Raw genomic sequence first — 14,415 nt, 5'->3', positions numbered from 1 at the left:
ACGTCCGCCCCCCTCAGAACGTACATGGTGAATTTAACAAAATCTAATGCCCAGAGACAATGTCACTTCCTCATGTTAGAAATTGGAATTATCACAATTTCTTGAGCCTTTATTGTGCTCGGCTGTTGAAAAAAAAGCAAAGAAGTACAATTTGGCGTTTTGACGATCTCCCGATTTATACTTTAGTGATCTATTCTAGTGTCTTCATTAGCCTTGATAGTTAGGTAAACACTCGAGAAAGAGAATAAAAGTTACTTTGTAAAGGCTTTTGAATGTACTCTTTAACAGGCTTTTCAAAGTATAATTTGTACACATGACATTTACCTCAGAAGAGTTGATCGAGGCAATATGTTTTGCATCCCACTGATAGGCCGGATTTGCATCTGGATCTTCACCAAAATCAAATCAGCTTGTTCTTGTCCCCTATCCAACTCATCCAACCTGCACATAAGTGCAGTTTTGTCATAACCTGTACACAACTTTTTAATATGTTGTGCTACATATCATTTTATGCTTGGTGTTGGCTTAATTGTTAGGGTGGTGGGCTTAGGATCCGAGGATCCTGAGTTCAAGTCCCCCTCAGCTGTTGAATTAATACCAGGTGGGGTTGACTCTGCCTGTCATCCTTCTGAGGTCGGCAAAATGAGTGCCAGCTTGCTGGTATCCTGTGGCGGAGTGGTGACCTGTCCAGGATTGTGCCCAATAGCCAAGGAGACTGCTTTGGTAGCACCAATGCTCTGCACAGAGTATGGTCCCAATGGATGGAAATCATTTTTAGTCCTATCTCTCAATTATGAAGAATCACTTAAAAAAAATTTTTTTTAATCTACTATCCACATCTGGATCTTTGCAAAAAATCTAATCAACTTGTGCCCCTCACACACCCAACCTGTCCACAAAGTTTCATCCGAATCCGTCCACAACTTTTTGAGATATCGTGCTCAAAGTCAAACAAACGGACAGACAGACTGGTGAAAACAAAACCTCCGTCCACCTTTGGTGGTGGAAGTAATAAAATGCCTTTCCCATGCTCGGCAGCCTTGAAAGGAAGAGGGACAGAAGGAACAATGTCATCCAAAATGTCCTGTTGTTTATACTCATTGAGAAGTTTGGAGAACCATTCGAGGCCCTGAATACCATTGGCTGACATCTTGGAAAGCAAGAGTGGGTCTCAGATTGTGTCAAAAGCACAAGATGGCCCCAATTTCGAATACCTGAGATCCTGAGAGTTTATTCATTGTTGATTGGGAAGAAGTACCCTATCCATTGAGGACTTTGGTCTTTTCCACTAAAGTTTATAATCAATTTCTGATTCGCCTTTTTCACTTTTGTTTATTCCAACAAAGTGTATCGAGACATGCACTTAGCCATGTCCACGAGTGTCTGAGAAAATTATCATCCACTGCAGAACTTCCAGACCTGGCTGGACCTCCGGGAGCTGGAGTCGAGAGTGAAGGAGCGCTACATAACACACGAAAGTGATGATGCACGTTGGAAGCCGCACATGGAGGTGCACGATCAGCACAACCCTGCACATTTGAGCACCTTTACTGTCAGTTCACTTACTGTACCCGGTATAGAACGCCTTTAAAACTTTGCAGAGGGTTTTTTATTATGAAGAATTAGTCGAAAGAAGAATATTGCTTTTCCAAAGTTTAAATACTGACTGTCTGTTTGTATTCTACTATTTCTTAATCACTACATCTTTCAAAAGCATATTTTAATCTGCAGCATACTCCCTCTTTCAAAGGCTTTGTCTTATGTGGTCAACTCTTAGTTTTTCAAAATGTTCTTTATGGTGATGTCATAAAGGCCTGTGAATGGGAAATCTCTTGCATTTGTTGAACAAATAGATCACATGATCAGTGTACTTTATTGTTCATTGATCACCTTTGTTCTGTGATGAACATTGTCAGGAAGAACTGGCTTGAGGTTTAAACAATTTGTTTTTAGATCCTCATGGTTTGTCTCGTCGTAAGATGCTTGAAAGAAATGCAACGAATGAATGTTGACAAATGATCATGGCACGCATCACCAATCACTTCACTGCCATGGTTGCTGAAAATACTTTTTTTTATAAATCAGACTGCACATGAATCGTGATGTTTGGGCTCATGTGGGATAGTCACGTTTCCAATTCCAAAGAGGAAAATTGTAGGAAATGTTCAGTTTAGTTATGAATGAAAGTTGACATTTTAAAACTTTTATGCATTATACCTTATGTACCCTTTAATAACTTATTGGATGTTGCATTATGTCGTGTTCACTTTTCATCTCGATGCTTAAATCCCATTGACCAACAATAGGATGTGAGGCATTTTTGCCTTTCATACATTTAACTCTTTATCTGTGCAATAACATTCCTGACTTTTATTTAAATAGCTGTACAATGTCAACATATTAGTCGTAATGCATTTCGCAATTAATTGTGCATAATCCACTTATTTTATTTCTGTTGTACCTTTATCCTTGTCACATTAATAATAAACATGCTCATGCTTAGAAAATAGTTTTGCAATCTTATTAAACTGCCAGTCTGTGGTTTAACACTCGGTGGTGTAATGTGGTTTCAAGTCGGCCATACTCTCTGGTGCAATGGTTCGAGCACCATCCGCTCTGTGTCTGAGAGGTCAGTGGTTCAAACCCCAACTGAGACGTGCCAAAGATTATAAAATAGTATGTGCTGCTTCCTTGCTTGGCATTCAACATTTAAAGGGATAGAGCATGGACAATCCCCATAGATAGGCATTCATGGGGAGGAGGAAATTCGTTTTTAGGAAATGCTGTGGTGAGAAAGGTGGCACCATTATTGTGGCATCGCTGGTACCCAGAATGGCTCAGGAAGTGACGGTACTTCCCTCAAGCTCAGTGGCCGTTTGTCTCGTCTTACATTCCTGTTGTTTGTGTGTGTGTGTGGTGTTGCTTGTCATCTCCAGATGCGGATTTCAGAAGGTGGAAAAGAGCCCTCCCAGGTCTCAAAGTATCCACCTTGACATATGCGTGTGTATATGTGGGCGTATATATGTGTCTGTACACTTACATGGCAAGTGGCCCGTATTTTGCGGGTTTGACCCGTTTTCTTTCTTTAAACCCACCGACCCATTTTAATGTCGTTAAAACCAACATTGAATGGAAAGTATGAACAATTTAATGAACGCAATGTTTCGCTTCCATTCCACTCTCATAGATTCATACACAGAATGATAGATCTGTAGCGATCTCTATCTGATATGCAAGGTACTTCTCTAGTCTCACTCGATTGGCTGGGTGACATCATGAGCTTTACCCAACCGACCAAATCCATCAATCCTCACCTGTACGGATCATCACTTCCTTTCGTCTACCATTTGTTGTCACCCCAAATCAATCGGTCGGCCTATTCGCTTTCCAATTCGCTCTTCGACTTCTTACTGTGATATTTATCGGTACTTTTGAGTATTTTGAATGGTAGGATTTGATTCGGATTGTTTTCATTCGTATTCCGGATGTCCACAAATTACCGTTCCAAATTCAAACCGTAATAAAGAAAAAAAAGGAATGAAATTGGATACAATGATGCGGTTTGATGCTTGTGAAAGAACGAACATTTGTCACAAAATTATATTGTCAAGATTCTTGAAGTTCAACATGCTGCATTCATTACCATTTATCATCACTTGATCTCCATAAACCAGGTACCACTGCTCTTTATTGTGGGCACGCTATTTGCAGTAAATGTGACGTCATGCGTCACAGGCGACAACTGGAAACGAAAAAAGTAAATAAAACTTTGAGAAATGTTCTTTATTTGAGAAATGTTATGTATGTTATGTATGTTATGCATGTATGGTGTCTTACTTGGAACCTCCTTATCATTACTGATGAGTCAACATATCAGTAGCAGTTTTGCTGGTTTGGTTAACCCTTTCCGTGCTGCATTGTTTATGGCTGCGTGGTTCCCTGCTGTACGTGTGTGTGTGTGTGTGTGTGTGTGTGTGTGTGTGTGTGTGTGTGTGTGTGTGTGTGTGTGTGTGTGTGTGTGTGTGTGTGTGTGTGTGTGTGTGTGTGTGTGTGTGTGTGTGTGTGTGTGCAAGCTCTTGTTGGCTACTATCTGCACAAATGGGTGGATTTCAGGAGATGGAACAAACACCAACCAGCCAACCATGTCTCACATTGTCCACCTTAGTGTGTGTGTGTGTGTGTGTGTGTGTGTGTGTGTGTGTGTGTGTGTGTGTGTGTGTGTGTGTGTGTGTGTGTGTGTGTGTGTGTGTGTGTATAGATATATATTGTTGCAGTTCTTGGAACTGCATGCATACAACAGATAGGTGTCCCAAGACAGTTATTCCATTATTATACGTGTAGATAGTCCCCTTCCTTTTGTTTAGCGGGATAACAAGGGAGTGCATTGCGATTATCTAATAGTTAGGGTTACTTATATCATTTTCTTCTTCATTCATCCCCACTCTTCTTCTTTTCTGATTATTCCTGAGGTAAATCAGCTACGTGCACCTTGGAGGTCAGCGCGTGCGGTGCCGCGGTGGGGAAACTGCAGCGAGTCATGTGGTGTGCTAGTTGGTGCTGGACTGTCGGCTTCCGATGGTCTGGGGAGAATTGCCGATTGCATGAGAAAGGCATGCAAATAAATACCTCTTAAGAGGCTGCACGGATGGTGTTTTTCACGGCACGGGAAACACGGCCAGCATGACGCCCACGCTGCACGAGACGCGTACGGAGGCCAATAAAGTAGACTCCACGCCATGCTGGGCAGGATACGAGTGTGCGGGTAGAAGCGGCTTGTTCTTTTTTTAACCTCAATACCTGACACATATTGGTGTTCGCCCCGCGCACAAGCAAGTGGAGTCGTGTGAGTGCGAGCGCTGGCCACGTGCGTAATGGCGGAACCGTGTGCACTGTATGGAATGTGCTTGAAAGCTGACACGTACGCCGCTCGTGAAACGTGCGTGGGTTTATCTATGGCGATGTACCTTCGGTCCTCGCTGACAGCAGTAGATTCTCCACGGATGGTGAACGTCTTCCCATCTCTGCGGCCAGGGAGTCTGCGATCGAGCCAGAGAATGTACAGTGCGGGCCACGCTGGCGCACACGGAATGAGCGCGTTGATCAACGCTGGTCGAACGCCCGGGCGGGCATGCGGGACCCTCAACCACTCGCCCGGGGGGTTTTGCAGGATGATTCTTGTGCCAATTTCGGTGTGAGCGATTCATGTCATCTCGTGGGTTCGGATCGCAATATTGCCACTGTTTGGGGTGGCCTTGCCGGAAATGAAGTGAGGCGGTTTCCGGCCCAAGCTGGCGGGCCACGTGAGGGGTCGGGGCCAATCGGAGCGCCCGATTCGGGTGATGACGTTTGGATTCGGCATGACCCCTCCCCCGCTATAAAGGTCGGGCAGTCTCTCTTGCTGAGACGGTCTGTGTTTCCTGCTTCTCGTCTCCGCCTCCTCGTCTCCGCCCATGCCTCATCGACACCACCACGACCCGCCTCCTGCTCCCCAACTCTGCCTCCTCATCTCCACCCACACCACGTCGACCCCACCCGCCTACGTGATCCCGCCTACTACTCCACCCTCGCCCTCTGGACTCCGCCCCTTCTCCACTCAAGCTCCTCCTTCACGAGCACAGTCTCCACACGTGCGGCTTGGGCCAGAGGCAACGCCCCCACGGTCGGGTACCGCACCCCGGAGCATCCCCCACCAGAAATGTATTGGTGGCACGTCGTGCTATCGGGCGCACAGGTACCGAGATCATAGCCTCAACTCCCCCCCCCCGCCCCTTCCCTCTTCATCGGGCTCTGTGTGTGTGTGTGTGTGTGTGTGTGTGTGTGTGTGTGTGTGTGTGTGTGTGTGTGTGTGTGTGTGTGTGTGTGTGTGTGTGTGTGTGTGTGTGTGTGTGTGTGTGTGCGCTGGTGCCTGTCTGCTTAAGTAAGACTGTAGAAGAGTGTTATCATTGTTAGTGTTATTATTTTCGCGTTAAGTCTGCTCTGTGTCCCCTTTTGTAAGTTGCCTGTTTATTGTCGCACCACACTTCTTTCTATCCCTGCACAACACATCCCAATAAATCTTCACTGTGCCACATATTTTTCCTCGCCTGCTTGTAAATAAATTATTATTGTTCAGAATGGTCCCTGCTCGTTTTTGTCTTTTCTTACATTGATCCAGCATGGTCCGAATCCAAGTTTAGCCGGTACTTTATTCCCAACAATCCGTTCCTTTCAGCCGGTACGTCCTTGTCAGTGTTGCTCGGCTGCATCCAAACCGGTAAAGTGATCCGGTCCGGTAGAGTGATCCGGTTCGGACAAGGCGTACCAAGGGCGTGTTTCCCCGGTAATTAAACCACGTGATTAATTAGGTAACCCGATTAACCCATAGACGGGAGGACCCTAGGTCACGCGGTTTAGTTATTGGCGTCCACGGTCAGTTAAGCGACCCACCGCGTCACAGAATTATCCATGTGCGACGGCTACAATTCCGGGGAGTCTGGTGGGAATCGACAATCGGCTTTCCCCACCTACTGGTCTTCTCACCCGACCCGCCAGTCCGCAACAATATATATCTTCTTCTTCTTCTTCTTCTTCTTCTTTCAGCTGCTCCCGTTAGGGGTTGCCACAGCGGATCATCCATCTCCATTTCGCTCTATCCTCCACATCTTCCATTGACACTCCAACCACCTGCATGTCCACCCTCACCACATCCATAAACCTCTTCTTTGGCCTTCCTCTTCTCCTCCTACCTGACGGCTCCATCCTCAGCATCCTTTTCCCGATATACTCCGCTTCCCTCCTGTGCACATGTCCAAACCATCTCAATCTCGCCTCTCTCACTTTGTCTCCAAACCGTCTGACCTGCGCTGTCCCTCCAATATACTCATTCCTTATCCTGTCCATCCTCGTCACTCCCAACGAGAATCGCAGCATCTTTAACTCTGCCACCTCTAGCTCCGCTTCCTGTCCTGTCCAGGTCCGCAACAATACATATATATATATATATATATATATATATATATATATATATATATATATATATATATATATATATATACATATACATATATAGGCCATGGGCCAGATATGGTCCACGTGCATCCCCCCCCCTCCCCACAACCCTTCGACCCCATATTTTTCTGAAGCCTTAGGATCCCCTGAGCATGAATTCAACTGGTAACAGTGAATAAACTGGGACTCACTATCCATTTTCCAACCATATCTGACGGTACCCTCAAAATGTCAACTTTTCCTCAGTTTCGCACATAAAAATCCCCTGACTGATAAGATCTCTGCAGTTGCCCAATAAGCATTAATAGTAATAACTTATATATCAAATGAAAGATTATCACATGCAGATTTTCAAAATAGAGTAATCTGTCAAATTTAATAGCGTTATGTTTGTCCCAAGAAGTGATGAAGAGTAGTACCTCGCCTTTCCTTTTGACAACTCAGATTCAACTCAGATATCTGAAATAATAACGTATATTCATGCTCATTTTACCTGACACAAACAAATAAATATTTCTATGATATCACAAATTTTACGACCTTTCGAGTGATACCAAAATTGTCCCACAACATCTAAAGATGTACCAGGTATTACGTCTTAAGCATAAGTACATCACTGTTGCAACACCCAACATGTAGTCACCTGTAAGACGTAAGACAGAAAATATTCCTTACTTCACATAAAGAATATAAATTATAAGTTTATTTAGGAAAAACAATTGAAACTTATTATGTCATGTCCACAAAATGTCATTGTGCATGGATTACGCATAATATTCATTATCGCTGTCATCCTCACTCTCCAATGCCTGCTCTTTCTCATCAAATGCATCCATATCTGAATCCTCATCAGAGTCAGTGTCGTCAGGTGTGACTTCAGCAATGTCAGCCAGTTGCCGTGGGAGGACATCTCCTTCATACCATAGAGGATCAAGGTTACCATCCTTTTCCTCCCAACCATGTCCCTGACTGACCTTCAGAATCTGTGGTTGTGGAATATGCACGGTCTTCCAAATCCGTACTTGGTGGTTTACTCTCCGAATGTGCTGGGTAAGAGCTCGCTTACAAGGTGGTAAGTTAGCCATATCAACATTCCAGTCATTAACCATCCCATAACGGAGTATAAAACTGTACAAGAATGCTTGCATGCTGCTGAAGAGGCCACCAGAGAAGTTGGACAGCTTTATGTCATTACTACATTTGACTTGGGAGTTTGCATGAAGGCCTACCCAATTAGAGTGGAACTCACCAGACAAGTATGAGAGCCACATAATTCTAATTGGCACATCCCACCTAGTATGCTCTTATATGAAGATGATTGCCAAAAAGATGGCTGGGTCTGGGTTAGCAGATGGTCTCCTAGAAGCAGGACGAATCAGTGGAGGATCTTTGGGTGGTGTGATGTCCGGGAAGCACTACGACAGAGCCCCACATTGTCACAAGATTATGTTGGAATGTCTTGAAAGATTGCTCATAGAGGAGTACCTCAAAGATAAAAGCACTGATGATCTGTTCTCGTCTTTCTCTGATGAATCATCAGATAAGCTACGTGCCCGAGTCGATTCCCACAGCCAGGATACTTTGAATGCTGTCTTGATGGACAATTCCATTGTCCAATTCATAGAGCAGGATGCAGAATTCAAAAAAGGAGTCGCAAATGGACGTTTGGGGAAGACTGCCCAGCTGTGGTTGTCATACATGGACCATGTCTGTTTAATTCTATCACACCTTGAAGCCGTAAAGACAAACAACTTTCTTTTGTCTGCTGCATCCATCATTCGCATGACGTCTCTCTTATTCAGTTTTGGTGGAGAGAACTACGCAAGATATCTGACATATTTCTCTGTGTTCATAGCTAATATAGACAACTCACACCCAGGGGCAGTATCACTGATCAAGAGAGGAGCTATCAGTGCCGCACGCTCTTTTATCCCTGGCAATCATTATGCAGTGGATAAAACCATGGAGGAGACCTTCATGAGGCACGCTGTCACATGGTGTTGCTGGAACCAGTGCAGTAGATACATCTGGACTACTCACCAACTACCAGGCCTACCAGAGATGGGTTAGGACAACACATGCAAGGTCTCTTTATGTTGATGCTGCACTTGGAATGGCTCACATGTTGGACAATGGAGAGGGAACAAAGCATCGTGATATACGTCCGATAGAGGTCACAAAAGGAGAGAAGTTGGTGAAAAGGGCCAAAGATGCCATAGGAAGTTTTCTTAATCCTTTCAATATGGAGACAAATAATCAATTGTTGATACTCTCATCAGGAAGTGCTGCATCTGTTGCTGTTTCAGACGATGTTCTTAAGGCTGAAGCTGTTGGTGAAAAAGCACAGGATGAATTTATTGAAGCTCGACTGAAGAATAGTAAAGATTTCTTTGAGCCTGTGAAGAGACTGAACCTCAAAACTCTGAGTGACATGAACAAGGTATCTAAGATGAAGACAACCAAGAATAAGGTCATACAGTACAAGCAACAGGGTAATGTAGCCTTTCAACTCTTTGTAAAGTCACAAAACCAGGGCTTACAAGTCGATATGAAAGAACTGTTGACATATCCATTAACTCCCGTACCATACAGCATCGCTACAGCTGATGGATATCTTGCTAAGACTGACAAAGCAAAGACATTTCAAAACCTGATCAAGGATTGTAATGATGCTGATGTACTTCCAACCAATGAAACATTGACTCTGTATGATGGCAATGCTTGCTTCTATTACCTGAAAGAAATACCAAGTAATTTTAGTCAGATCTCTTACAAAGTGTTTGACATCATTGGAAAAACAGATGTGGTATTTAGCACTGATCAATATTTGCCTGATTCAGTGAAGTCGATGGAGAGGCGACGTCGGGGCTGTGGAGAAGAGCTTTTACTTACAGGTGAAGCCACGAAGAGACCACCTGGTTGGAAATTGTTCCTGTCAAATGATGAGAACAAGATACAGCTCATCAAACTTCTGCTTAGGCTCTGGAGTGGTGATAACTATGCATCAAGGTTCCATGGAAGGCGAGTGATCTTTGTATGTGAGGGCATCGCATATTTGCTCACATCTGCTGATGGCCAAACAACAATTAGAGAGGAGCTACCACTGCTGAAATCAACCCAGGAAGAAACTGACTCTCGTATGATACTGTATGTTCAGTATGCTAGACTCAGAAACGATCAATTTGTCCGAGTGAAAAGTCCAGACTCAGATGTATTTTTCATCCTATTATACTATGCTGCCTCTGTTCATGGTACAACTGTCCTGTTTGACTCAGGCAAAGGCAACAAGCAGAGGATGGTAAATGTCAGTGAACTAGCTCCAGACTTTGGTGAGGAAAAGAGCACAGCTCTCATGGCACTCCATGCTTATAGTGGCTGTGACACCACTAATGCCTTCCGAGGAATTGGCAAACTTAAACCTGTGAAAACTCTTCTGCGCTTTCCAAAATATATCTGTACTCTGGAGAAACTGGGTGATACTTGGGATATTCCTGATGAGCTCATTGATGAGTTGGACACCGGTAGAGCGTCAAAGGTGTCAAAAATTGATGATCTGCGACTCATTCGTATAAATGAGCTCTGTGCCAGGCAAAGTCGTCTTGTGCCTTCAGGGAATGTTGATATGGCTAACTTACCACCTTGTAAGCGAGCTCTTACCCAGCACATTCGGAGAGTAAACCACCAAGTACGGATTTGGAAGACCGTGCATATTCCACAACCACAGATTCCGAAGGCCAGTCAGGGACATGGTTGGGAGGAAAAGGATGGTAACCTTTATCCTCTATGGTATGAAGGAGATGTCTTCCCACGGCAACTGGCTGACATTGCTGAAGTCACACCTGACGACACTGACTCTGATGAGGATTCAGATATGGATGCATTTGATGATATAGAGCAGGCATTGGAGAGTGATGATGACAGCAATAATGAATATTATGCGTAATCCATGCACAATGACATAATAAGTTTCAATTGTTTTTCTTCAATAAACTTGTAATATATATTTTTTATGTGAAGTAAGGAATATTTTCTCAGTCTTACGTCTTACTGGTGACTACATGTTGGGTGTTGCAACAGTGATGTACTTATGTTTAAGACGTAATACCTGGTACATCTTTAGTTGTTGTGGGACAATTTTGGTATCACTAGAAAGGTAGTAAAATTTGTGATATCTTAGAAATATTTATTTGTTTGTGTCAGGTAAAATGAGCATGAATATACGTTATTATTTCAGATATCTGAGTTGAATCTGAGTTGTCAAAAGGAAAGGCGAGGTACTCCTCTTCATCACTTCTTGGGACAAACATAACACTCTTAAATTTGACAGATGACTCTATTTTGAAAATCTGCATGTGATAATCTTTCATTTGATATATAATTTGTTCATATTAATGCTTATTGGGCACCTGCAGAGATCTTATCAGTCAGGGGATTTTTTATGTGCGAAACTGAGGAAAAGTTGACATTTTGAGGGAACCGTCAGATATGGTTGGAAAATGGATAGTGAGTCCCAGTTTATTCACTGTTACCAGTTGAATTCATGCTCAAGAGACCCTAAGGCTTCAGAAAAATATGGGGTCGAAGGGTTGTGGGGGGGGGGGGGGGTGCACGTGGACTATATCTGGCCCATGGCCTAATATATATATTGTTGTGGTTACCAGATTCGCAAACCACCATTCAGGTCCCTTAGGTGAGGTATCTCGGTAAGTGCATGTGTAGTTAGGCCCAAACCCGTTGTCTAGTGGGAATACATGTCATTTATGCGAGCTGCGACTCTTTAGGATAGCCGTTTTTCTTTTACTATCTTTATTTTGGACCAATCGCCACCATCACAACCACAACAACAACCACCAACCACAACGCCGCTTCACCACAACCGCCATGACCTTTACCGTCACAACTCGCCACCATCGCATCACCGTCATCTCGCGCCACTCATGGGTACCGGTGTTGGACTCATGCAGAACGCGCGTCGAACAGCGTGTACAAAATCACGGATTTTCTGCTTCAAAAACGGATCAAAAACGACACACGCCCACTTTTTGCCGTCCAATCGGTGAGCGAGGGGCGATTTGGCCCCGCCTCCAGAACGATCGATATATGCAAATTTGTGGATCAAAAAGCCTTCACGCCCACTTTTTCTCGGGCCAATGGGGAGCGAGGTGAAAGGTCAAAGGGAGGGGGTCAAAGGCGAAGTTACGGGGGGATAAAAGGACGGTGTTCGTCAGTCAGAAGAGAGTCGCAGAGGAGAGTCGCGAAGGAGTCAGAACGAGTAAGGAGAGAGTCGCAAAGGAGAGTCAAGAAGAGGAGAGTCGGAAGCAGAGGGTCAAGACTTCGCGGGCGGTGGAGCTGCTCGTCGTGTGCGTTGGAGTCGGAACGGAGGGGACGGAGCTGTGGAAAGGCGGCGACACCAGACGAGGGGGTGCTCGCGTCGTGCAGGAAGCTGCACCCGAGGGAGGCCGGCAGCGCGACCTGGCCGAGGTGGAGACGCACACCAGGGATAATAAAGATCCTCTATACCCCGAGCATCAGCAACCCCCTCCTGTTTCCCCCCGCGCTGAGATAGTGCGACCAAGGGGGCCCCGTTCCCACCCCCTGCCAGGCACTGTCCACGAGGCCCGCGGGTTGCGGGGCCATCGCCGCTCCGCGTCTCATCACCAGACGGGTAGGCCCGACTCGGTCTCGGCCTCAGGCCTGCCCCATTCTTGGGGGATTTCTTTTCCTTGGTTTTGGGTATGTGTTGTCGGCGCCGTCTGTGAAGTAGAATTGTATAAGTGTTGCCGTGTGCTCGGTAGTCGGTATTAGCTCTGCACTGTGTTTTCACTTTTATGTTTGCTTTTTGTGTAAATGGAATTGTGTTTTCTTTTTTTTGTGTGCATTTGGTGGAATTGTATTTGTGTGCTTTCCGTTCGTCGCGAATAAATGTGCTTTATTGTTGAACTGTTCTCCCGCTTCGCTTCGTCTTTTCCTCCATTGAATCCCCATCTTGCTTCATGTAAAGGGTTGGTAGTGGGCTGAATACGCCCGATAATTAATCGAACCGTCGAGGTCGACGATAACACCGCTCGGTTATTCTGATAGTACGGAACGGGTCGCTTAAGTGGCCCGTGTCCGAAGTCGACCTGCGGCGAGGTGCGATCGCCCGGTCTACCCTCCGCGTGGGTACTTAGGTAGTTCGAATTTGGCGAGCAACCCTATCCCACGCGGGGGCTGATTGGCTCGATCGCGGTGAGACCGAAAGGTCCACCCGTGACTGGTTCCCGGCGTTAGTCCGAGAGGGTCACGACTGGATTGTCCGTCCGGTGGGCGACGTGCCGCGATTCGAGTTACGTGGCCGTTCGCACGCCGGCGGGCGCGGAATCCGCAACACTGGTGTCAGGTCGTGCGATACAAACTCATCGCCCTCCTCTCGGCACTGGTATCGGAGAACAGGAAAACGGGCTCTCCTGTCTCCGGCTAAATTCACGGGAATCGGTCCAGGGGTGAGAGAAGCGACCCCCGATTCCCTCCAAATTACGAGCGAGCAAATTAACCCTTTAGGAGAAGCAAGATGGCGTCTCAAGGCGAGCGGGTGCCGGGTGGATTAGGTATGTGTAATAGTAATGTCGAATCCATGGTCCAGGATGGAATCCCCGAGCAGGAAATGTTGATTGTGCAGGAACACGGACTCGCCCAACTGAACCCAGGGCCCGAAATGGGTGCGGCAGCGGCCGCAGTGTATGACACCTCCCTCCCCCCTCTCCACCAAAACCCTTCCCCAACCCTTGCCGAAACGGCTCAGCTGAGTGCATCCAACATGGCCCAGCTTTGCGCCATGCTGGCGGCAATGAACGAAAAGATGAATGCGAAAATGATCGAAAAGATGGAAGCGAATATGAAAAACGAAATGAAAGGCATGAACGAACAAATGAACGAAAAGATGGATACAAATACAAATGAAGTGAAAACGACGATGGATGCGAATACACAGCAAATGAGGGAAGAAATGAAAAAGCTGCGGGGTGAGACGCAGAACATGGGCCGAAGCCAGCAGGCGGGCATGAAGGCCGTGACAAAGGAAATAATAGTTGAGACAAGGGAGGTAAAGGGTGAAGAGTTGGCAGAGACACGGGAGATAGAAAAAATAGAGGAAAGACTACACGAGGAAGACGGGGTAAGTGACGCACACACACACACAGAGGTAGTGGAGGACAATGGGGGTGAGCTGGCGGACTGGGTAGAGACCCAGTGCGAGCAGCGGGATGGCCTCCTCCAGGAACGAGGGGAGGGAGTATGCCCCCTTGAGGCGAGTCACGACCAGGTGAGTTCGGTCGTGTTTTGCGAGGTTGAGGGGACGAGTGCTGTAGACAGGTGCACTGAGAGCTTGGGGGGTGTAGAGGCCCCGGAGACCCTTGTGGGGACACGAATCCCCAGTGTAGTTGTCCCTGT

General features: G+C 45.9%; 2 protein-coding genes and 1 long non-coding RNA gene across 7 annotated transcripts in view; 2 read left to right on the top strand and 1 right to left on the bottom strand.

The window, feature by feature from the left end:
• Positions 1 to 2,507, top strand: part of LOC147028772 (serine/threonine-protein kinase D1-like) — a 137,171-nt gene extending 134,664 nt beyond the window's left edge. For all 4 annotated transcript variants that reach the window (XM_085879484.1, XM_085879485.1, XM_085879486.1 and 1 more), the window contains one exon: positions 1,409 to 2,507. In XM_085879484.1, the coding sequence (XP_085735610.1) occupies positions 1,409 to 1,591 (183 nt within the window). In that variant the 3' untranslated portion in view covers positions 1,592 to 2,507. The remainder of the gene's footprint in view (positions 1 to 1,408) is intronic.
• Positions 1 to 14,415, bottom strand: part of LOC147028770 (uncharacterized) — a 90,359-nt gene that overhangs the window by 37,267 nt on the left and 38,677 nt on the right. The gene's annotated exons all lie outside the window — the stretch shown is intronic.
• On the top strand, positions 8,949 to 10,930 carry LOC147028771 (uncharacterized). Its single transcript, XM_085880268.1, has one exon. It carries the CDS (start codon positions 9,101 to 9,103, stop codon positions 10,928 to 10,930), a length of 1,830 nt encoding a protein of 609 aa, XP_085736394.1. The 5' UTR covers positions 8,949 to 9,100.

Source organism: Eptatretus burgeri, chromosome 4 (genome assembly GCF_056783735.1).
Source record: "Eptatretus burgeri isolate ZD-2024b chromosome 4, Ebu_testis_v1, whole genome shotgun sequence".
Classification (NCBI taxonomy): domain Eukaryota; kingdom Metazoa; phylum Chordata; class Myxini; order Myxiniformes; family Myxinidae; genus Eptatretus; species Eptatretus burgeri.
This window is presented reverse-complemented; position numbering and strand designations above follow the sequence as displayed.

What these genes read in the sequence shown, in the direction of transcription:
- LOC147028771 (XM_085880268.1), top strand. Translation starts at nt 9,101, where the DNA reads ATGGCTCACATGTTGGACAATGGAGAGGGAACAAAGCATCGTGATATA.